Below are 22,088 nucleotides of genomic sequence, written 5' to 3'. Positions count from 1 at the left end.
CCCACCCATGGAGTTTTCTAATTCAGCAGGTCTGAGGTGGGGCCTGAGAATCTGCATGTCTACAAATTCCTGGATGATGCTGAGGCTGCTGGTCTGGGGACCACACTCAGAATCAGAAAACCACTGCCCAAGGGTCTTGCTACTCAAAGTGTCCCCAGACCAGCAACATAGATATTACCTGGGAATAGTTAGCAATACAGAATCTTGAACCCCATCCCACTGAGCCCAAGTCTGCTGTTTAACGAGCTCCCTGGGCGATTCCCGTACACATGAAAGGTTAGGACGTATCACTCCAAGGCAGTGCCTCCCAGGCTTGCCAGTCAAAGGAATCTCTGAATGTGTCTAAAATTCAGATTCCGATGCTGCTCCTCTGGTGACTTGCATTCAGATGTGGGAGGATCCCAGGATTCTGATACTAACAGGCCCCTCGGGTGATTATTGTGGTCAGGTAAACGTGGGAAACTTGCTCATTTACCTCCGTTCTATGTTCCTTGGACAAAACCAAGCTGCTAAGCCAGGAAAAGCCCTCTCCCTCCAGGATCATGACAAGGCAGCTGCTTCTCCCCCAGAAAACAGGAACTTGGGGAAGGTGGCTCCTTGATGGTCTGTGATGCCGTCAGAGGAAATGGGTGGTTGTGAGAACCACAGAGTGCAGATGTGAGCTGGGAGCCTCAGAGAGCTCTGAGCCTTCTTCCCTGGTCCACCTGTGGTTCATCTAGTCACGGTTCCAGCCCCATCCCAGGTGTACAAACTGCTGACCACAGGCAGGTACAGAGCTACCCAAAGCGATACGAGAACCTCTCCCTGAAGATTCTCCTAGACCAAGAGGGTCCCGGATGTTCTAGGACTAAGGATGTTGGCAGACTTCCAGAAGGGCCCCCCAAGGCCCTAACCTTCCCAGCCAAACCATTCATCTTAACTGAGCCCCCATTCCAAGCCTCTAATGACAGGAAACGAGTAAGTATGCTTATTTTTGTTTTCTGATGGCCTTGGGATTGTGAGGAAGGATGGTCCCCTCAGAGGCTGGGAGTGGGCTTAACAGTTGGGGGGAAGTGCTCAGGAGAAGGAATGTTTCTGCTGAGGCTGTAAGAGGTGATTTCTAAAGGTCCCTGAAGGAACTGAGACCTCCCTCCTCCCCCTTTGTCCTCTTGAGAATGACTTTGCCCCCTCCGGCTTGTCTGCGTGCCCAGTCTCGTCCCATCTCAGTTACAAGCTTGCCGTGTGACTCCATAGCCCTCTGTGTGCCCCAGCCTTCCAACTTCAGTGTATGAGAGGGGTCTGGGTTACAATCGGCATTAACTCCAGAGTTGTCAGCTCCTCTCAGAAAGGTGGTATTTCTCAGTGGAAAGAGGGAGCTCAATCCAAACTCATCCCTCTTACCCCTGCACTAATAATGAGCTGTGTGGCAGTGAGCCTGAGGCCGTGCTCTCTGGGCCCTGGGTCTTGTAACTGAAGGGGATTCAAGTGCCAGTCTCTCAGTGAGATCATCAAAAAACAGTTGCGGGTGTTGTGCAGACCTCAGCTGCTTTTTACTCTTTCCCTCCAACCACTGGTCCCCTAGAAAATGCCTAGTAAGTGGTTCACATACTCACATAATTAATGATTAGGGTCTCACTTTTAAATGTTTTGGCCCAAAGCTGCTCCCCTAGGCCTGCCCACCCTGTGGTCTTCATTTTGACCCCTGGAAAGGCTTCCTGACCCCAGCAGGTGAAGGGAGCCAGCGGAGGGTACGGGGGGCTCCCAGCCTGAGTGCTATTCTGCCTCCTTCAGGCCCATCCCCCAGCTCCACCTGCAGCGAGAAGTTTCTGGGTTCAGTACAGTTGGTGATTGTGGTGACTTTGTCTTGCTGTAGGAGGGGAAAGGAAACTAAACTTTACTGAGCACCCTTTCTGTGCCAGGCTCCTCCACAACCCCACCCCACCCCACCAACACCACCCCCAGCCCCTGCCAACAGCCCTGTGGGCTTGGTGTTACACTTAGTTTACAGATGAGACTTGGAAAAGTTACATGCTTTTTCTGAGGTCACACAGCTTCCGCCTGGTCGGCCTACATGAATCACTTGTGCTTCCCAGGAAAGATCTCCCCTGTGAGTCTCTGGATCCATGTTGGCACAGTTAAGCGTAGAGCCTGTACCTCCTACTTAAGGGGAAAGGCTGGGGAGCAGCAGGAACGTTGAAAACCTGACCGAAAGGGGTGCCTTTGTAGTGAGGGGTAGGAGACATGAGCAGGCAGCGGCAGCATCTCGCGCTGCCAGGGCTTCAGGATCCCAAAGTCAGCAGGAAGTAGCTGTCAGGAGCCATTTCCGACCGGGCCTGTCGGAAGACCAGCTGTCCCATGTTTAAGACCTGCTGTCCCGTGAATACCGAGTTTCCCGTGGGGGCTGCAGAAACAGGTGCTCAGGCACTGTTACCGCATGCCGACAGTGCGGGACTGCAGAACGAAAGGTAAACCCCCTGCCCAGATCATTGTTCCCTCTTCTCAGGCAGGATCTGTAGTCCAGACAGGACTGGTCTGTGAGGCCATAGAGCCCAGTCCAGGCTAGCGACAGACACTTGTCCTCACCCAGGTGTGGTGTTACGGTTCAAAGGCTAGGAGGAGCCTGTTGTATCTCCATACTAGTGTAATTATGCCTATGTCTACGGGAAAAAAATGAAACTACCTCCCCGAAACACTTTAAAATAGTGTTTGAAAAAAATCAGCATTACCCTGGAAACCTGAGAGTTTAAATTATTTTAAGGATAAGACATCTGTCCAAGGAGCTAATAATTACTTTCTTTTTAAAAAATATTTTATTTAGCCCTGGCTGGTATAGCTCAGTGGATTGAGCGTGGGCCTGCGAACAAGATGATCGCGGTTCGATTCCCAGTTAGGGCACATGCCTGGGTTGCAGGCCAGTTTCCGGCAGGGGACACACCAGAGGCAATCATACATTGATGTTTCTCCCCCTCTCTCCTTCCCTTCCCCTCTAAAAGATAAATAAATAAAATCTTTAAAATATGTATTTTATTTATATTTAGAGAGAGGGGAATGGAGGGAGAAAGAGAAGGAGAGAAACATCAATGTGTGGTCACCTCTCGAGTGTCTCTTACTGGTGATCTGGCCTGCAACCCAGGCATGAGCCCTGACTGGGAATCGAACTGGCGACTGGTTCACAGCCTGTACTCAATCCACTGAGCCACACCAGCCAATTACTTTATGTAGTTAATGTGTATTGAGTCCCTTCTGTGGGCCCAGGCCCTTAGAAAATGCTGAGGAGGCAGGCAAAGAGAGATCCTGCCTTCATTGAGCTATGAAGTAGTAGCTTATTAAGTAAAATCTTTACTAAATGAATAATTAAAATGGGAAGAAACACAACAGGGACCTGAGGAAGAAAAGAGAAGGCTCCCAGGAGCAGCTGTGGCGAGGTGGCTCTGAGGGCGCGATCCAGGAAGAGCAGGCCCTGGCCAGGCTTTTCTCATATGTTATCTCCAAGGCCCGTGCGTTCAGTATTGTTATCCCCACTTTTCAGATGAGGAAATGGAGGCAAAGAGAGAGGAAGTGGCTCGACAGTCAGTCTTCCAGAGCCTTGCAAGTCACTGTCATATAGCCTCCCAGTCATCCTGCTTTGCCCTGTGACACCAATAAGTTTGCTCAGTGTCACCTTAGCTTGTGACACTAGATTCCCCTCGCCCACTTCTAACCTGAGCCACAGACCCTGGTATGCCTGGAGTGAACTCTGCCCTGTCCTTATCCCCTGTCACACAGTAGCAGAATACAATTCCAGCTCAGGCAGTGTTTCTGAGTAGACCATCGAAGGACCGGGGAGAGCTGGGGACTCAGGGGAAACTTTCTGGGATGGGGTGGGGTCACAAGAGCCCTGAAGGGGGGAAAGGGGCATCCCAGCCAACAGCAGGGCACGCCACACACATGCAGCCGAGAAACGGAGCACAGCGTGGCTGCAGCAGAGTAAAGATGAGAGAAAGCAGGGTCCAGAGTGCAGAGAACCTTCAGAGCCTGGGGAAGGGGCTGGAACCTGGTCCTGCCGGGAGGGAGATAATTTGCCTGCGTCCGCAAGGAGGTCAGCAGGGCAGAGCCAGGGAAAGAGGATGTCCAGGGGCTGGACCTGGAGCCACAGCTCCATCGCCATCACAGCATCTCTTTCAGATTTCTCTCGACAATGTGCTTCTGAGACTTCTGCTAGGGAACAATGGGAAGTCAGCCCAGCAGAGGGAAAACCCTGCCAAGCCCAAGCCCAAGCTCAAGCTCAAGCCCCTCTGTCCCAGACCAGGTCCCTGTAACCAAGCAACCAGGTAAGCCACAGGGCCCAGGACAGCCAGGTCTCTCCCAGGCCCTACCTGGTGAGCCGTACAGGTAGAGCTTACATTTTAGCAGTCAACATTAAACAGCCTGGTAAAGTAGAAAATCTGAGAGAGTGACAGGTGCTAACCAAGGGGGCATGCTAGTATCCAGATGTCTCCCCCAAGGCTCCCTTTCTCCGCAGCCAATTTATGGGAGACTAAGCTGGCTACTCTCAGACCAGTTCCACTTCTGTAGCTCTCCATACCTGCACTGTGTGTTACAATAGCCTGTAGTCACACGCACTATTTAAGATTAATTTAAGTGAAATAAAATTCAGTATTCAGCTCCTCGGCCATACTAGCTACATTTCCAGTCCATGTAGCTAGTGGCTACCTTAATTGAACAGTAAAATTATAGAACATTTCCATCACCACAGGAAGTTCTACTAGACAGTAATGCTCCAAAGTTTCTCCGCTTACCATGAGAGGTGCCGTTAAATACTTGAAGCAAAGTTTAGACCTATGACAACTGGAAAAAATTAGCACATACAATGCTATGCTGAACCGACAGCCGTTATGTTCTAGGGTAGTCCTGACTAAAAATGCTACTTTTAAGGACAATTAGACAAACAAAATAAACTCTATTATTTTGATGTCAAAGCTACAGCCCCCAGTTTATTTCTTGTTCCCCAAAATAGCTCACAAGTCCTTTCTCAAATCACCCTGATTTGGGGTTTTGGTAATGTATTCATCACAGTTCTGAACCACAGAACCAATAGTGTGCATGTGCGTGTGTGTGTATAGACACAAAGTTTATTTTAAGAAACTGGCTGGTGCAGTTGTGGGGGCCTGCACGTCTCAGATCTGCAGGGCGGGCTGGCAGGCGGGTGGCCTGGAGACCAGGGAGAGCTAAAGCTGCAGGACTCCAGAGTTCAGCCTGGAGGCAGAATCCCCTCTTCCCCAAAAGACCTCAGTTTGTCTCTCATAGGCCTCAAACTGACTGGAAGAGGCCCACCCCCTGTGTTTCATTCAAAGTCCACTGATTTAAATGTTGATCTGATCTAAAAAATACCTTCACCGCAGCAACATCCAGACTTGTGTTTGACCAAATGTCTGGGCACTTTGGGTTAGCCACATTGAGACATAAAATTAACCATCCCAAATAACAAGATTACTCCAAACCAAACAGCACTTTTGGGAGGAAGGACATGGATACACACTTACACAGAACGGGGGGACTGCAGAGCTGAGCGCCTGCCTGTTCAGTGTTCGGGCAGGAGCTGTCCGAATTTGAAAACCCCTGTGTTGGCTGGGGCTTCCTTCCCTCTCCCCAGCCCCTGCCCCCAATATCATCTCCCCAATGCCAGCCCCACCCCTCACTCCCCACCCCCACCTCAGCCCTGCAGGCATCAAGTCCCAAAGCCCTAGGTCCTGTAGCCACTCAGTGTGCACAGAGAGCCTGGAGCCCAGCAGGCAGAGCGGAAAGAGACCTGTAAACCACACAGACCTTCACCTCATTTCCTCTGAATCAAGCCACCAGCAGCGGCCCCAAGGCTGCTCTGAGTCATGCCCAGGCTGCTGAGGCAGGGTGACCCCCGCCCTTTCCCACCCCCTTCATGCAAGTGTCCTGCCTCTGGGATCTGAGATGAGCCGTGTTACCCCCTCAGCCAGGGTCTCCAGAGAAAGGACGGGCCTCTCAGTAGGTTTATCTCTGGTCCCAGCAGAAGCACAGATCTGGGGCAACCCCTTCCATGAGTCATCTGTCCATCAGCCTTGCAACCATCCCAAATCTTAAGCCTTTTGAGCCAGGCCTTGTGCACGCCCCACGAGGGTCATAGCCGTAGACAAGACAGGCTCAGTCCCTGCCTTCAGGGACAGTGACAGAGACAGGTGCTTCAAATCCCAGAGACAGATGCTTAACCAATAATCAATCACATTGCGTTAGATTTTGGCAGCAATGTGTTTTAAGGAATTCTGACCAAGAGTGTCTGCTAAGGGGTTTGTCAGGGAAGGCTTCCCGAAGAAAGGGCCGTTTCATCGGGGGAGTGAAGGATAAGAGTGAGTCGGCCAGGTGCAGGGGGGCAGTTGAGAGGACAGCACACGCAGCTCAGCGGTTCCAAGAGGGGAAGGGGCCCCTCCTGGACACCCGGCCCCATCCTTTTTGTAGGACGCCCCCCATAACACTTGGTTGCATTACTTATTCAGGCAGCAGGCGTTTCCACACACCACGGGGTGGCCAGGCCCTGTGCTGCAGGTAGTTCAGAGAAGGAGCGATCCCCAACTCTGAGGAGCCCCTGTCTGGGGTCACCACAGGAATCTCCACGTGTGTCTGAGAGGATGTGTAAAAACAAGTTCAGGCTGCCCGTGGTAGGGTTGATGGTGGGACCCCAGAGCGTGCTAGACCTCGTATCTGGAGAAAGGGCTGGCCAAGAAGGTGACCATCTCTGTCCCTCCATCCAGAGAAGAGCAGGACCACAGCCGTGGCCCTGGGCAACTTCCCTGTAGGGGAGCAGGCAGAGCTGTCACTGCGACTGGGGGAGCCGCTGACCATCATCGCTGAGTAAGTCATTCCAAGGGCACTGTGTGGGATGCTCTGCTCCCTGCCTCCGTGCCTGAAGATGCACCGAGGGGGGAAAGGGCTGCTCTCTCCCGGAGAAAAGAACATGGCCTTGGGTGCCATGCCATTGTGTGGCCCCGACAGTGGGATTTCAGGCAGTGGGACACATCTGCAGGGAGACGCATGGGTGGACAGACCACACAGGGGGCCCTGAGTCATGCCACCTACCGCCCAGGGGGTACCGGGATTGGCTGATGCAAGGAAACCTGGAAGCTCAGGTGGGATCCGGTCTGGAGGGCCCTTCCGAGAGGAGCATCCTGCTTTCCCTCCGCAGGGACGGAGACTGGTGGACGGTGCTGTCGGAGGTCTCGGGCAGAGAGTGCAGTGTCCCAAGCGTCCACGTGGCCAAAATCTCCCATGGGTGAGTTCTCACTCCAGGCCCTGCCTTAGAGGACCTTTCTGCTTTCTCTTCCCACGGGCCTAGTCCTTTATGCCTAGTCCTATGCCAGCAAAGCCGGGTATGGGCAAATCAGACCAGGCCCTGCCCTCAAGAGGAGCAGATAGCTCGCTCTCTTAGTTTGGCCTGTAAGAGGTGGGAGCCAGAGGAGGAGGCTGGGGGGTGGGGATGTGGCGGTAGAGAAGCCGAAAGGGATTTGCCACAGATGTGAGCAGCCTGAATATATGTCCTGAGGCAAGAAAACAAAGGGGTGGTGCCCCAATTCAGGGCCTGTCCTTCTGAGAGGTGCCTCTGGAGAGCCAGACACAGGACACAGGGTCTCCTACAAAGCAGGAGCCATCTCTCACCAAAAGCGAGTGACGGGAGGAACCGACTCCAGAGCAAATTCTGTCCAGGGGAGAGATAGGAAGTGAACTGCTTTCCGAGTGATCTTACCTGAGCAACACAGGATCAGGAAGGTGTCCCCGTGCAAATGCACTGCGGTGACAGCGGCTCTTCAGTTCTGAGAGAAAGTGTGGCTCCAGCCCTGGAGGGCCTGCCTGTTGTGCAGCTCTGGTGAGATGGACACAGGGGTCCTGCAGCGTGTGGACAACCTTGCACAGAGGTCATCTGCACGCCGGGTGAAGCCCTCCTTGCCATGGGTTTCCTGATGGCATGGGCCGCCGACTGGGAGCGGCTCTACATCACAGTGTCCACGGCGTGGCACTGAGTTTAAGTCAGGGAGCATTGACTGCCTCCACGAGTGCCCTTTCCCTGGCTACTCCTTCACTGACACCCTCAGTTTTTGTAAGGTGTGACAGTGTTCCTACGTCCACAAGAAAGACTTGTTTTATTTACTATAAAAAGAGAGCTAAGTTTGCTGCTAGCACCAATTAGCTTCTCTAACTTATTCACTTGGAATCAGCTCAACCCTGACTCTGGCTTTGACCGTGGAATTTCACAAAATGACATAGAGGCAACCATTTCCATTGAATCAGCTTCTGTAGGCCTTGGCTGGGATCACAGGATGTGTGACCCTGGGGACTTCTGAGGCTGATGGACTAGGAAACCAAAAAATTCCTACAGAATTACCCTGCATCTCCCATTACAGTTAAGTCCATGTGGACAGATAGGGGTTAAGTGAAAAGAGGAAGGAAAACGTGGGATCGGAGTGATCAACATCCCAGCACAGAAAGGCACTGAGGAGCAGGGGTGAGGAAGGGCTGTGCTTTGGGAGGCAGGTATAGTGATCACTGAGCTGCGTGATATATTCCAAAATTTTAGATGTCTTGCCCTGGCCGAGTAGCTCAGCCAGTTAGAGCATTATCCCCGAGTGGCAAGGTTGCAGGTTAGTCCCTGCCAGGGCACGTACAAGAAGCAACCGATGAATGCGTAAATCGGTAGAACAAAACAAATCAATGTTTCTCTTTCTCTTTTCCCTTTTCTCTATCTCTCTAAAGGCAATAAATTAAAAAAGCTTTAGACATTTTAAACATTTGAGTTTCAGCCTTTCTGTCCACAAATCAGCATCAGTGCTAGTTATGTTTCAGTGATAATGAATAAAGGTTCGCCTGCATACCTTTGGCTCCAAAGTTAAACTTTAAAATGTCCAATAAAGCATTTGCTAAGATTAAAGACACTCGCACACACAGGCAATTCTTGGAAGAGTAAAGGCTTGGAAAGGTGAGTAGCGTGGAGGTGGTAGGTGACTTGGCAGTGGTGGAGCAAGGCCAGGGTCCCCCAACTTGCCCCCGGCTCTCCGGACCCTTGGGGATGAGATCTCCAGGTAGAAAAGGCTGGGGTGGAGCCCTTGGAGACCCTGAGGCCAGTTCTTCACAGTAGGAGAGGAACTCTGAGGCCCCCAGATGGAGGAGGGGTTCCTTTAGCATCTCAGCCCACTCACCCCCAGGTTGACCCGCCTCTGCTGCTTCTCCAGGTGGCTGTACGAGGGCCTGAGCCGGGAGAAAGCTGAGGAACTGCTTTTGCTGCCTGGGAACCCCGGAGGGGCCTTCCTCATTCGAGAGAGCCAGACCAGGAGAGGTGAGTAAGCTCGGCCCCAGCCTGGGCCTGTCTCTTGAATGTCAAGAGCTATGTGTGATGTGACGGGGGTAGAGGTCAGACTCCAAGTGGAAGGGACGGCGTCAGGCAGTCTGGCTGGCCGGCTGCCATGTGGCTGCTGTGAGAGCCCATCAGCAGCCGAGCGATAACCTGCATCTCTGACGGGGAGCGAAAGGCCCATAGCGGGGATCCAGGCTCAGCAGTGCTTGGCAGCCCATGCAGTCGAGGGTAGTCACAGGATTTTCTTCTCTGACCAGCAGCGGTTTCCCCCTTCCCAAGGCACAACACAGTCCTGCTGTCTTGGCAGAAAGCAGACAAACTGACAAGGTCTCTGTGCTTTGGAGCACCAGCCAGTCAGAGCCAGAAAACCCAGTGGAAGTCATCTCGTGACCTTCCTCCCTCGGCTGTTCACATGGAGGAGGAGGCCCAAAGAGTCATAGGGACCTGCTGCGTGCGTTGCAGTCATTTGGGACTTCTCCCACCTCAGCTGCCAGGGCCTTTGCAAATGAAAAACTATGCAAAGTTGATGTTGCCTGTCTCTGCCGCCCTTTTCCCCTCTGAGCTGCCGCCCTCAGGCCCTTGCAACAGAGGCAGAGAGGGGCGTTGAAGGAGTGGCAGCGCCCACATTTGTGTTAGGCCCTCTCAGTTCCTTCACACAGTCCTGTGGGGGTTGTTCTCCCACTGTCCCCATTTTATAGATGAGGAAACTGAGGCTCGGAGAAGAGAAACAGTTTGCCTGTGGAGGCGCAGCTAAGAAGCGCAGCACTGGGATTCAAACCCTACTGGGGTTCATTTCACTTTGAACACCCAAGAAAGACCCACAAGTGATAGTCATGGTGGGACTGCGAGCACAGTGGTGGGCTGGAGAGGGGGTACTCGGAAGTGAGGACCAGCTTCCTGTCCTACTGTGAACCAGCTGTGATGGGCAGCGGGGGTCCTTCACTCTCTACTCAATCTCCCTCCTGGGGCTCCCCCAGTGAGCCCTTGCCTCTCCTCCCCTTCTTCATGGAGCTCCTGGGCTGACCTCTCCCCAGCCTTCCTGCTATTTCCAGGCAGCATGAGCATCCCACCCTCACGCACACCCATCAGGTCTCTAGGGTAGGGGTGGGGGCTGGGTCCAAGGGCTGCAGCTGCAAACAGGAAACCGCAGTGGTGGTGCCTACGTGGGTCAGGGTGTGTAGACGGGCCCCGGTGAGCACTGAAAGCCACAGGAAGTGCTTCGAGCTCAGCTCTGCCCCTCTTCTCTGGCCCAGTTCAACCCCAAGAACATGCTGACCAGCTCTATTGCCTCTCTGCCCCTTTCCAAAGAAGGCACATAGAGCTGAGAAATAAAGGAGAAAGCAGACGAGGATCCACATTGACTCTGAGCTTGCCTGTAGCCAACACCACGGGGATAGATCAGAATGTAGCTCTCAGTGTTGAAAAAGGAAGAAATTTGCCAATTCTGCAGGAAAGGCAGGCATTTCCCTGGGACTAACTTCTAATCTCTCATCTGGGGCTTCCTTTTGGACAGTTTGTCAAGCTGGAGGCCATTACTCATCTGTGGGCCAAGAAATCAGTTTGGTGCGGTTGTTAGTGACCAGTGGGTCTCAGATTTGGGCAGGCAGCAGAATCTTCTGGAAGGCTGGCTAGAACAGAGAACTGGCCCCACACCCAGCAGTTCTGATTTGGTAGTTCAGGGGTGAGCCCTGAGAATCTGCCTGTCCGACAAGTTCCCAGGTGCTGCTGCTGCTGCTGCTGGTCTGGGGACCAACCGCACTTTAAGAACCACTGACCTAGACCTTGGCTGCACGTTGGGATCGTCTGTGGGAGCTTTATAAACTGCTGAGGCCCGCACCCACCCCCAGAATTTCTGATCTAATTGGTCAGGGGTTTGGCCTGAGTCCTGAAATCTGTAAGAGCCCCCCAGGTAGTGATTCTGTTTTTTCTTTCTTTCTGGTCTGCTTGTTCATTTGTTTGTTTGTTTTAGATTCCAGATATAAGCGAAATCATACAGCATCTGTCATTCTCTGACTTATTTCACTCAGCACAATACCCCCTGGGGCCATCCGTGTTGTTGCAGATGGCAAGATTTCGTTCTTTTTCTTTTTTTATGACTGAGTCATATTCCACTGTATATATGCACCATCTCTTCTTTATCCATTCATCTATTGATGGGCACAGAGGTTGCTCCCATGTCTTGGCTGTTGTAAACAGTGCCGCAGTGAACAGATGGATGCGTGTCTTTTGACTTGGCTGACTCTGAGGTGTAGCCAGGGTGGAATCCCAGGGCTCTGTAATCCACTGATTTAGTGCATCTGGACCAGTGAGTGAAACGAAACACAGCAGAAAACACGAGAGGACATCACTGAGGTTGGGGAAAAGATTGCTTTCATCAAACTTTTGTCTGTGTCCTGGGTCATAGTGTAAAATTTCATACTGTGGTTTGTGGTCAAAAGAAGTTGAACACCACAGCCCTGAAGGCCCGAGTGCTTCTCAGACCTCAGCGCACAGGAATCATCCGGGGGGGCTCGACAGTGCTGCCTCTTTTTTAAGTTATGCCTCCATGGGTTTTATTTATTTCTTTTTACAGAGGCTGGAAGGGAGGGAGAAAGAGAGGGCGAGAAACATCCAACATGTGAGAGAGACCTCGGTTGGTTGCCTCTCATGCGCCCCCAACTGGGAACCTGGCCTGCAGCCCAGGCCTGTGCCCTGACTGGGAATCAAACCTGTGACCTTTCAGCTTGCAGAACAATGCCCAACCCACAGAGCTACATCAGTGAGGGCAGTGCAGTCTCGAGCCCCACCTCAGACCTACGGAATGTTGGCACAGGGGTCAGAAATCTGCTTCCTTCACAACGCCCCCACCCTCCATGGTGCTTATGTTCTTTTAAGTTTGACAACACACTTCCAATCAAGGGAACCCAGAATTAAGTATTGAGAGACCATGTGTTTTACTTTTACACAGTGCGTCTTGTCATATGTAACAGTGGTTAGCTGTTGACTGAATGAGTGATATTAGAACCAGCTATTCTTTGGCCCAAGGTCCAGATGTACCACTGGGAAGGGAATTCTGCACGGGATTTGAGCCTGTGGTGTGTCAACAGAGGAGGAAGGCCTGGGGCCTGTGAGCTCCCAGGAGCCCTACTCAGAGGCTGGAGTGGGGAGGGGAAAGCCCCCCAACCCCCTTTCCTCAGAGTCCCTCTGCCTTACCTGATTGTGTTCTAGGCTGGGGGACACTGGGGCAGGGCCCAAGTCAGGCCCGAAACCTTGCTCTGTGAAGGGGTACTGAAGACTTTGTGGAGGTCACAGGATTTCTCCAGAGGTCAGCATTAGGGCCAGGCCCCAACAGCATCACCCCCTTGCTTTCTTGCTGTCCTACTGTGTGTCCGTTCTGTGCTGGATACTGTGAAGGTAATTAATGAGTAAGACATGCTACCTGCCACTGAGGGGCTCACCTCTGTCACTCTGTCCATTAGGAAACAGTGTGCATCTCCTGGGGGGTCAGGCCTGCTAACTCATGGTTCCTGACCTCAGGCTGCAGACAGTGGAGGGTCCAGGTTCAGCCTCCTCAGGGCTGTCAGCCTCTCAGAAACCTCAGGTCAGGGGGATCCTGCTAAGCCCTCCTCCCACACACAGCTCCTAGACTGATCCCACTGTGGACCCCACCCTTCCTCCTGGCATCATCATAGGAACACCTAGGAAAGCGTGGTGCCTGACCCCAGAGGTCCCTGCAGGCCAGGCTGTGACATTGCTAGGCCTTCTGAAGCCTTTCCAGGGTCTGAGGACTTCGGATTTGGACAGGGAGGGCTCTGAGTAGGGGAGTGATGTGAGCTGATTCCCCCCGCAACCTGACTGCTGGGAACAGAATTTGGCAGGAGTAGGGTGAAACTGGGAAGCCACGTGGAAAGTCACTGCAGGTTCCACAAGGTGAGAAGTGTCAGATTCTGTGTTCTGAATGTAGCCAGCAGGGTTTTCTGTCGGGTCGGATGTGAGGTTTGAGAGGCAGGCAGTAGTCAAGGATGACTCCAGGGGGAGGGGCTTAGTAATGGATGAACAGTGCTGCTGTTTCTGAACAGAGGGGAGGACAACTCAGAACCATCCCGTGGGAGGCTCATGGTTGGTTTTGTGTATGTGGGGGGGTGGGGGAAGGGGAAGGGACAGGGTTGAGGGACAGATGATGGCAGAGCAGGACTCTTGGTGCCACAAAGCACTAGTGCCTGGGCAGGTCTACAGCTGGGGCTTCTCTTAGGCAGAGAGGGTGTTGTGGAGAAGGAGTCGTTTGAGCAGAACAGAGTTGTAAAGGGAGGACGGGGGTTACTCAGGTGGAACAGGGCTACATATAAAAGGAACAGTGCAAGCAAAGGGCCAGGGGTCTGATAAGGGTTATCGGGTGCTTGCTACGTGCCAGACGGTGCTAAATGTTTTACCTACTTTACCACCTGAATCCTCGCATTGATCTGGTCAGACTGGGACAGTCATTGTCACTCTTTACAGATGAAGAAACAGATCTGAGAGGTTAAATAATGTGTGTTAAAGACACAGGTGGGGGGATGGCATTATAGATGTGGCTCTGTGTGTGATCTGAACCTGGGGAGTCTGAGTTACAAAGGTGATGTCCTGGAACTGGGAGACAGCAGTAGGTACTTGGGACTGGCTGGAGTGTGCAGGGAGAAGGTAGGATACCAGGCACATAGGCCAGTCACAGATGGCCTGGGTAGGTGACCTGTCCCCACAGTGGGGTTGATAGCTCTATATGGGTTTGACAGGGCTTGCTTATCATACCCTTCCTGGTTCTAGTAACTGTGGTAGCAGTGGCCACAGTGGGTGGCTGAAGAACCATGCAGAGGATGTAGGGACTTGGTCATTTGGTTTAGTTGGGTTGGTTGTCCTCTGGGGCCTATTTTCAGATATTCAGCCCTTTCTGAATAGAGGTTTTTTCAAGGTCACAGCACAGTTCCATAAGAGACTCTTCTTGGAAGTACAGAGGTCAAGGAGCTTCTAGAATCAGATAGAGAACAAAGAAAAGGAAGCATGGACCCTACTCCACCCTTCTCTTTGTACCCTGTACCTTGCAAAATTTACTTGTTAGTTCTAGTAGCTTTTTTTGTAGATTTCTTAGGATTTTCTACATATATGATCACATCATCTGTAAATGCAGTATATTTTCCAATCCATATATCTTTTATTTCTTTTTCTTGCTTTATTGCACTGGCTAGGACCTCTAGTATGAATGAAGTGGTGAGAACATTTTTGCTGTTCCCATTGTCAAAAAGATATCCAGAAAAGTGCAGAGGAGGAGAGCCTTTATTCAGGTGAAGCAAGTTGCAAACCAGGGAAATGCAGGTTCTAGTGGAAACTGAAAGGGCACTCTGCTGAGACAAAGTGGAGGCCGCCTTTTATAGAGAAACTTCCCAATCATCCACTTTTATGCCAACAAGATTTCCAAATTCATACAGTTCTGATTGGTCATTATAAGATAGTTCTGATTGTTTGGTATAGATGCAAATGAGGATACAATCGTGCAGTTCTGATTGAACAGGGCGAGTTTCAGTCCATTGGTTGAGAGACAGTGCCAGAGCCCTGTCTGGTGTGGCTGAGCTCGTTGGAACGTCATCCCATAAACTGAAAGGTTGTGGGTTCGATTCCCAGTCAGGGCACATACCCAGGTTCCCAGTCGAGGTGCATATGAGAAGGTAACCAACTGATGTTTCTCTTTCTCCTTCTCACATCAATGTTTCTCTCTCTGAAAAAATGTCCTCAGGTGAGGAAGGGAGGGACGGAGCGGGGGTGGGGGTGGAGAGAAAGGGAAGAGAATACCAGGACTTCCCTGCAGGGACTGACTCAGCATAAACAAGCAGGGTACAGTATGGGCAGCTGAGAGGTCAGTCTGCAGTTCTTCCCCCTGTACAGAGTGAGAAGCACCTGCCAACAGGTGACCACTAGGCTCTTATTCATTTAATTTCATAGAACTAGCAATAAGAAACTATTATACTTTTTGTTTTAAAGATTTACTGAAATCTTTAAGGGGAAGGAAGGGAGAAAAAAAGGGAGAGAAACATCGATGTATGAGAGATACATCAGTCAGTTGCATCTCACATGCCCCCAGCTGGGGAACTGGCCCGAAACCCAGGCATGTGCCCTGACTGGGGATCAAAGTGGCGACATTTCATTCTGCAGGCCACTACTCAGTCCACTGAGCCACACCAGCCAGGGTGCCATAATGTATTTTATATATTGCTGGACTTTGCTAATAGTTTATTAAGGATTTTTTGTGTATACATATATGAGGGATATTGGTCTATATTTTTCTTGTAATGTCTGGTTTTTACATCAAGGTAATGCTGGCCTCATCAAATGGGTGGAGAAGTGTTCTGGCATCTATTTTCTTGAAGAATTTGTGTGAAATTGGTATTATTTCTTCTTCAAGTGTTTGACAGAACTTACTAGTGAAGTTTTTTAAGATTTTATTTATTTATCTTTAGAAAGGAAGGAAAGGAGAGGAGAGAAATAGGAAAGGAGAGGAGAGAAATATCAGTGTATGGCTGCCTCTCGTAAGTCCTCCGCTGGGAACTGGCCTGCAACCCAGGCATGTGCTCTGACTGGGAATCGAACTGCAATCGTGTGATTCGCAGGCCCGCGCTCAATCCACTGAGCCACACCAGCCAGGGCACTAGTGAAGTTATCTGGACCTGGTCTTCTTTGTGGGAAGTTTGAAAATTATAAATTGTTTCTTTTTCCTTTTTTAAAAAAGATTTTACTTATTTTAGAGTGACAGGAAAGGAGGAAGACAGAAAGGGAGAGGAACATGGCTGTGTGTGAGACACATTGATTGGTTGCCTCTCACAGGCCCCCCGCTGAGGACCTGGCCTGTGCCCTGACCAGAACCGAACTGGTGACCTTTCGGCCTACAGGCCAGCACGCAGTCCACTGAGCCACACCAGCCAGGGTTGAATTCTGTTTCTGTAACAGATATGGGGCTATTCAGAATTTCTGTTGCTTTGTGTCAGTTTTGGTAACTTGTGTCTTTTAAGGAATTCTTCATTTCATCCAAGTGGTGGAATTTACTGACATCAAGTGGCTCATGTTACGCCCTTATTACCCTTCTAGTGTGTGTAGGACCTGTAGCGATGCCCCCCTCCATTCCCGATACTGGTAATCTGTGTGCTCCTGTTTTTCCTCATCAGTCTAGTTTGAGGTTTATCAGTTTTATAAATCTTTTTTTTTGAAGAATCAGCATTTGATTTGATTTTTCTCTATTATTTCCCATTTTATTTTTGCTTTATCTTTCCTTCCTTCTATTTAAACTTATTTTTGTAGCTTAAGGTGGAAGTTTATTTTATACTTTTTTTCCTTTAAATGGAAACATGTACAGCTAGAAATGCACCCTTAAGTACCGACTCAGCTGAGCTCACAGATTTTTGTTTTTGTTCTGTTGTGATCAGCAAACAAACCTTTAATGATTTCAATCTTTTAAAATTATTTTTACAGGCCAGTGTAAAGTCCACCTCAAATATTCCATATGCACTGGAAGGAAAATGTGTATCCTCAATAAGTGCAGTGTTCTGTGTTAATTAAGTCGAATTGGCTGATTGTATTGTTCACGTCTTCCATAGCCCTGTTGATTTTCTGTCCTACCAAGTTCTGAGAGAGGAATGTTGACATTTCCAATTATAACTATGGATATATATTTTCTGTTCATTCTGTCATTTTTGCTTTATATATTTTGAATCTCTGTAATTGGGTACATGCAAGCTCAAGATTTTTTTTTAGATTTTATTTTTAGACAGAGGAGCAAGGAGGGAGAAAAGCAGGGAGAGAAACATCAATGTGTGCTTGCCGCTCGCATGTCTCCTACTGAGCACCTGGCCTGCAACCCAGGCATGTGCCCTGACTGGGAATCGAACTGGCAACCCATTGGTTCTCAGGCCGGCACTCAATCAAGATTTTGTGTCTTCTTGGTATGTCCCTCATATCCCTGGTAATACTGTTGATCTTGAATTTTACTTTGTCTGATATTAATATAACTACTCTAGCTTTCCTATGGTTAATGTTTACATGATATATTCTTTTTTTACTTTTAGCCTGGGTCTTAATATACAAAATACGTTTATGATATAGTTAGGTCTTGCTTTTTTTTAATGCAGTTTGAAAATCTCTGCCCTTTCATTGGAACGTTTAATTCACTTCCTCAAAAACAAATGCTTCCGCCCTGGCTGGCGTAGCTCAGTGGATTGAGCGCGGGCCTGGGAACCAGATGATTGCGGTTCGATTCCCAGTCAGGGCACATGCCTGGGTTGAAGGCCAGTTCCCGACAGGGGCCAGTTCCCAGCAGGGGATGCAGGAGAAGCAACCATACATTGAAGTTTCTCTTCCTCTCTCCTTTCCTTCCCCTCTAAAGATAAATAAATAAAATACTTAAAAATAAATAAATAAATACATGCTTCTTAAAACTAATCGGTGCCTGTGGGCTGGGATTCATTCCTGCCCTGCCCTTGTTAGCATTGTTAGCATTCCACAGAGAGAGGTTAGGTGACAGGCTCACTGCCCCCTCCAGGTCGTCTGTGACACAGTTTCCCATAGGTGACAGGCTCACTGCCCCCTCCGGTCATCTGTGACACAGTTTCCCATGTCACATTTGTGAGGAAGGAATGATTGTACCTGCCACATTGGGTGGTTATAAGAATTAGATGAGATAATCCATATAAGGCACATAGTTACACACTCAATAAATGAAAGTTACAGATGGTTTTAGATCATTAGATGATAGTAATAACGGCCATTTCACTAAGCACTGTCTTCCTACTTGGCTTTGATGGAGTGTTGACTTAAGAAATGAACCCCTCCTTAGCTATCAAGGTGGGGTATGCATCCTTCTCTGCTGAAAACTACCGGAGACCTGTGTATTATAATGATTTTACAGTTTTTTTCCTATATTTTTCAACCATGTGCTTTCTTTGTTCAACCAGTTTTGTTTTGTTTTTTAAGATTTTATTTATTTATTTATCTTTAGAGGGGAAGGAGAGAGGGAGAGAAACATCAATGTATGGTTGCCTTTTGAGCGTCCCCTGCTGGGAGCTGGCCTGCAGGGAACCAGCCTGCAACCCAGGCATGTGCCCTGACTGGGAATTGAACTGTGATCCTCTGGTTCCCAGGCCTGTGCTCAATCCACTGAGCTACACCAGCCAGGGCTCAACCAGCTTTTTAAAACTTTTGTTGAAATCCAAGAAACTGTGCACTTTAAATGTGTGCATTTTATTATATGTAAATTATACCTCAGTGAAGTTGATCTTAAAAACTAAAAAAAAAAAAAAGCAAAACTGCCCTGGCTGGTATAGCTCAGTGGATTGAGCGCGGGCTTGCGAACCACACTATCGTGGTTCGATTCCCAGTCAGGGCACATGCCTGGTTTGCGGGCCAGTTCCCAGCAGGGGAAACCATGAGAGGCAACCATACATTGATATTTCCCTCCCTCTCTCCTTCCCTTCCCCTCCCCTCTAAAGATAAATAAATTAAAAATCTTTAAAAAAAAGCAAAACTGGAAAAATTCTGCCAAATACATGTATATACTGTACATATATAAAGACTAATAAGAAAACCAGCACCCAGGTGCCCAATTACCAGGTTAATTGTACGGTCCCTCTGAAGCCCCTTGCATATACTTCACTGATAATCAGTTATTTTCTTCATAGATTCGCCATACATGTGTAATAGTTTGACTACATAAATAGAATCATGAAGAGTGTATGCTTCTGGGACTCGCTGCTTCTGCTCATGATTGTTAAGGTTTAGCTGTGCTTATATGTGTCGTCGTTATGAACTCACTGCTGCATGGTCTCGCATTCTATCATCCACCGTCCTGTTGAGTGCACGTGGGCTGTTCGCGGGCTTTTCCCAACAGTGCTGCTGTGAATGTTGTTCATGCCTTTCTAAGGGAACACCCTGGGGTGGAGCTGCTGGGTTGTGAGGCCTAGTTCATGCTAACCGCTTCCAGTCGCGTGTACCACTTCTCTTCTCCAGCAGGGTGAGGGAGTTCTCTCTCTCCATGTCCTTGCCAACACCTCTGACACATTTCCATGTTCTGACTCTCTTGCCCACCTGGGTCTTTTTTACAGCCAACGCTGAGTGTTCATTTAAACTGTGTCAGGCTCTGTACTGAGGGCTGCGTGTCCGTGACCTCATTTCATCTTCACAAGAGCCTTATCTATTAGATCCGTACTGTCATTTATGACCAAGAGAGCAAGACTTTGTCCTTCCCTGCCAACTTCTCTTCCGTATGGGCTCAGGGCTATTCTCTGTGGCCACCTCACCTCTTTCTCCTCCCAGCCAGGGCAGGGCTGGTCCTGCAGGGCCTCAGTCCCACCCTGGACCCTTTCCCCCTCAGGCTGTTACTCCCTGTCAGTCCGCCTCAGCCGCCCTGCATCCTGGGACCGGATCAGACACTACAGGATCCAGCGCCTTGACAATGGCTGGCTGTACATCTCACCACGCCTCACCTTCCCTTCACTGCAGGCCCTGGTGGACCATTATTCTGGTATGGCCTCCCCCTGCCTCCATGAGAGTAGACTAGGATTCGGGTTGTAGGGGTCAATGTGTCCTTAGACATGTCACCTGAAAGAATATCCAGACAGATGGAAGGGCCTCCCTAGCTTCATGCCAGTCCCTGAAACAAGAAACGCAGGCTGGCAGCCCTCCCTATCCCACGCCCTGACAGACCCACCGTGTAAGCGCAGGCCTGTAACTCGCTCACCACTGTGTTCTGAGTCAAAGCTTTCTCTCCCCAAGAACTAGGCCCAGATCTGTTGCTGTTGTGGAATTCAGTTGATTCTTAGCATTTTCCGGTGCCTGTGCAGTAACAGGCAGTGGAGGATGCAGAGGGGCAGAGTGCCCCCGATCAGGGGTTTGCGGGAGGGCTGTTCAGGCGACAGGTACTGGCCTAAGCGGAGACGGAGCCTCCCCAGGCACTGTCCTCCCCAGGCACTGCCAGAGACTGGGCTCAAAGGGGCCTGTCAACTTACCCCAAATCAGTCAATTCAGTCTCCCCAGACGTAGCCCAGGATGACTTTTGATCGTATCTCAGCTTGTAGGAGACCCAGTTTGGGGCTTATGCCCTGTAACTCTTTAGACCACGCTCCATCTGCCAAGGTAGAGCTGTCGGGATGAGGGTGGGGCTGTCGGGGAGGAAAGAAGGGCTGGAGTCCACCGTGTCAGGGTCTAGGTCTCTTTCTCAGAGCTGGCCGATGACATCTGCTGCCTCCTCAAGCAGCCCTGTGCCCTGCGAAGAACCGCGCCAGTGCCTGGGAAGGACATACCCCTACCTGTGACTGTGCAGACGGAGCCCCTCAATTGGAAAGAGTTGGATAGGTGAGGGGACCCCTGGAACATGAAGGCAGAACAGAGGAGTTAGAGTTTACCCCTGGGGACCCACAACCCAGAATGAGCCTGTCACCTGCGGGGATACGGGAGCCAGTGAGCACTGATGGAGCTCTCAGAGGCCAGCCCAGGCTCAGCACGTGTAGGGGGGAATGGCCGGGAGGGGAAGGTGGGCACGCACGCAGGGCATGCCTGGACTACCAGGTGGCCAGGACGAGAGGGAGGCCAGATAAGATGGGGTAGAACGAAGAGCCCCAGTCCTGAGGGGAGAAGTCAAGCTGGGGTTTCACTTGATAGAGAATGGGGAACCGCTGCAAACTTTTCAGCAGCAGGGACTTAAAGATGGTGAGTGGTGTGGTGACTTCAGGACAGTGCTCCTTGACCTGGCTCTTTTCCACTCTCCATAGCTCCCTCCTGTTCTCTGAAGCTTCTGCCTCAGGGCAGGCGGCCCTGCTCAGTGAGGGGCTCCGGGAGGCCCTCAGCTCCTACATCAGCCTGACCGATGACATCCTGGACGATGCCAAAGCCGAAAGCAAAGGCCGAAAGGGGAACCAGCGCTACAGCACCTAGGACGCTGACAGCTCAGCCTGAGTACCCAGAGGCAAGGCTGTGCACTGCCAGGGCAGGAGGGACACAGAGGCACAGTCAGGATCCACCTGTTCCCTCTGTTCCTTCCTCTCGGCCCTAAGAAGTCATAGCCTCCCCCAAGTGCCATGACCCTGCCGGCAACCTCTGGTTCACACACAGACGGATGGAGGACAGGGTCAGGGCTCCAAAGAGGCTGAACTCCCTCTGCGGCCTGATGCAGTCAGTGCCCGAGTTTGAGTTTTCCAGCACATCTTCCTCTCCAGCCAGTAGAGTCCCACTCAAACCCCTCCCTGCTAACCAGTCCCACCCAAAAGGCAGAAACCACTACTAGCATCAAGAAAAAACCCAACTTTACGAGGGACGGGAAAGCAGAGGAGACAGATGGCTTACCAGAGCAGCAGAACCTGGGCTGTCCAGCTGCCCCCTGACCCCAAAGCAAAAAGCAGGACCCCTGACAGTCCATGTCCTCGAATGTCCCCATCAAGCCCCTTCTCTGGACCACCATAGCTCTCAGCTCTGCTTCATTTTGCAGCTTGTCATTTGGACCTGGCCAAGCCTTACCAGCGTTGCCATCTGGTGGCCCAATGCAAAATGACACCTTCTGAGCCTCACATACTGTGATGTGAGTTCCCTGTGGCCCTTGTGCTGAGCGTTAAGCCCTCTGTCTCCAAAGCCAAGGCTTCAATTCAGCCTAAACCCATAAAGGGAGAGAGGCCAGATGAAGTTGCTAAGGGAGCAGGGAGAGGAAGAGGGACGTATGATGGGAGGGCACTGCCTCTAGTGTTCCCACTAGGCTCTCAGGTTAGAGGTGAGGTGGGAA

The 22,088-nt window shown here is 50.6% G+C and overlaps 1 protein-coding gene across 1 annotated transcript; it reads left to right on the top strand.

Moving 5' to 3' along the window:
* The first annotated feature begins 653 nt into the window (after positions 1-653).
* On the top strand, positions 654-21,914 carry SLA2 (Src like adaptor 2). The gene is made up of 8 exons (XM_037043992.1): positions 654-957; positions 4,144-4,289; positions 6,738-6,837; positions 7,169-7,255; positions 9,207-9,310; positions 19,692-19,841; positions 20,539-20,671; positions 21,088-21,914. Exons 2-8 carry the CDS (start codon positions 4,187-4,189, stop codon positions 21,248-21,250), a joined length of 840 nt encoding a protein of 279 aa, XP_036899887.1. The 5' UTR covers positions 654-957; positions 4,144-4,186; the 3' UTR covers positions 21,251-21,914.
* The last annotated feature ends 174 nt before the right edge of the window (positions 21,915-22,088 follow it).

This window comes from Sturnira hondurensis, unplaced genomic scaffold (genome assembly GCF_014824575.4).
Source record: "Sturnira hondurensis isolate 20B ecotype Veracruz unplaced genomic scaffold, ASM1482457v3 Scaffold0004136, whole genome shotgun sequence".
NCBI classification, from domain to species: domain Eukaryota; kingdom Metazoa; phylum Chordata; class Mammalia; order Chiroptera; family Phyllostomidae; genus Sturnira; species Sturnira hondurensis.
The sequence above is the reverse complement of the archived record's forward strand: the minus strand, read 5'-3'. Positions and strand labels throughout refer to the sequence as shown.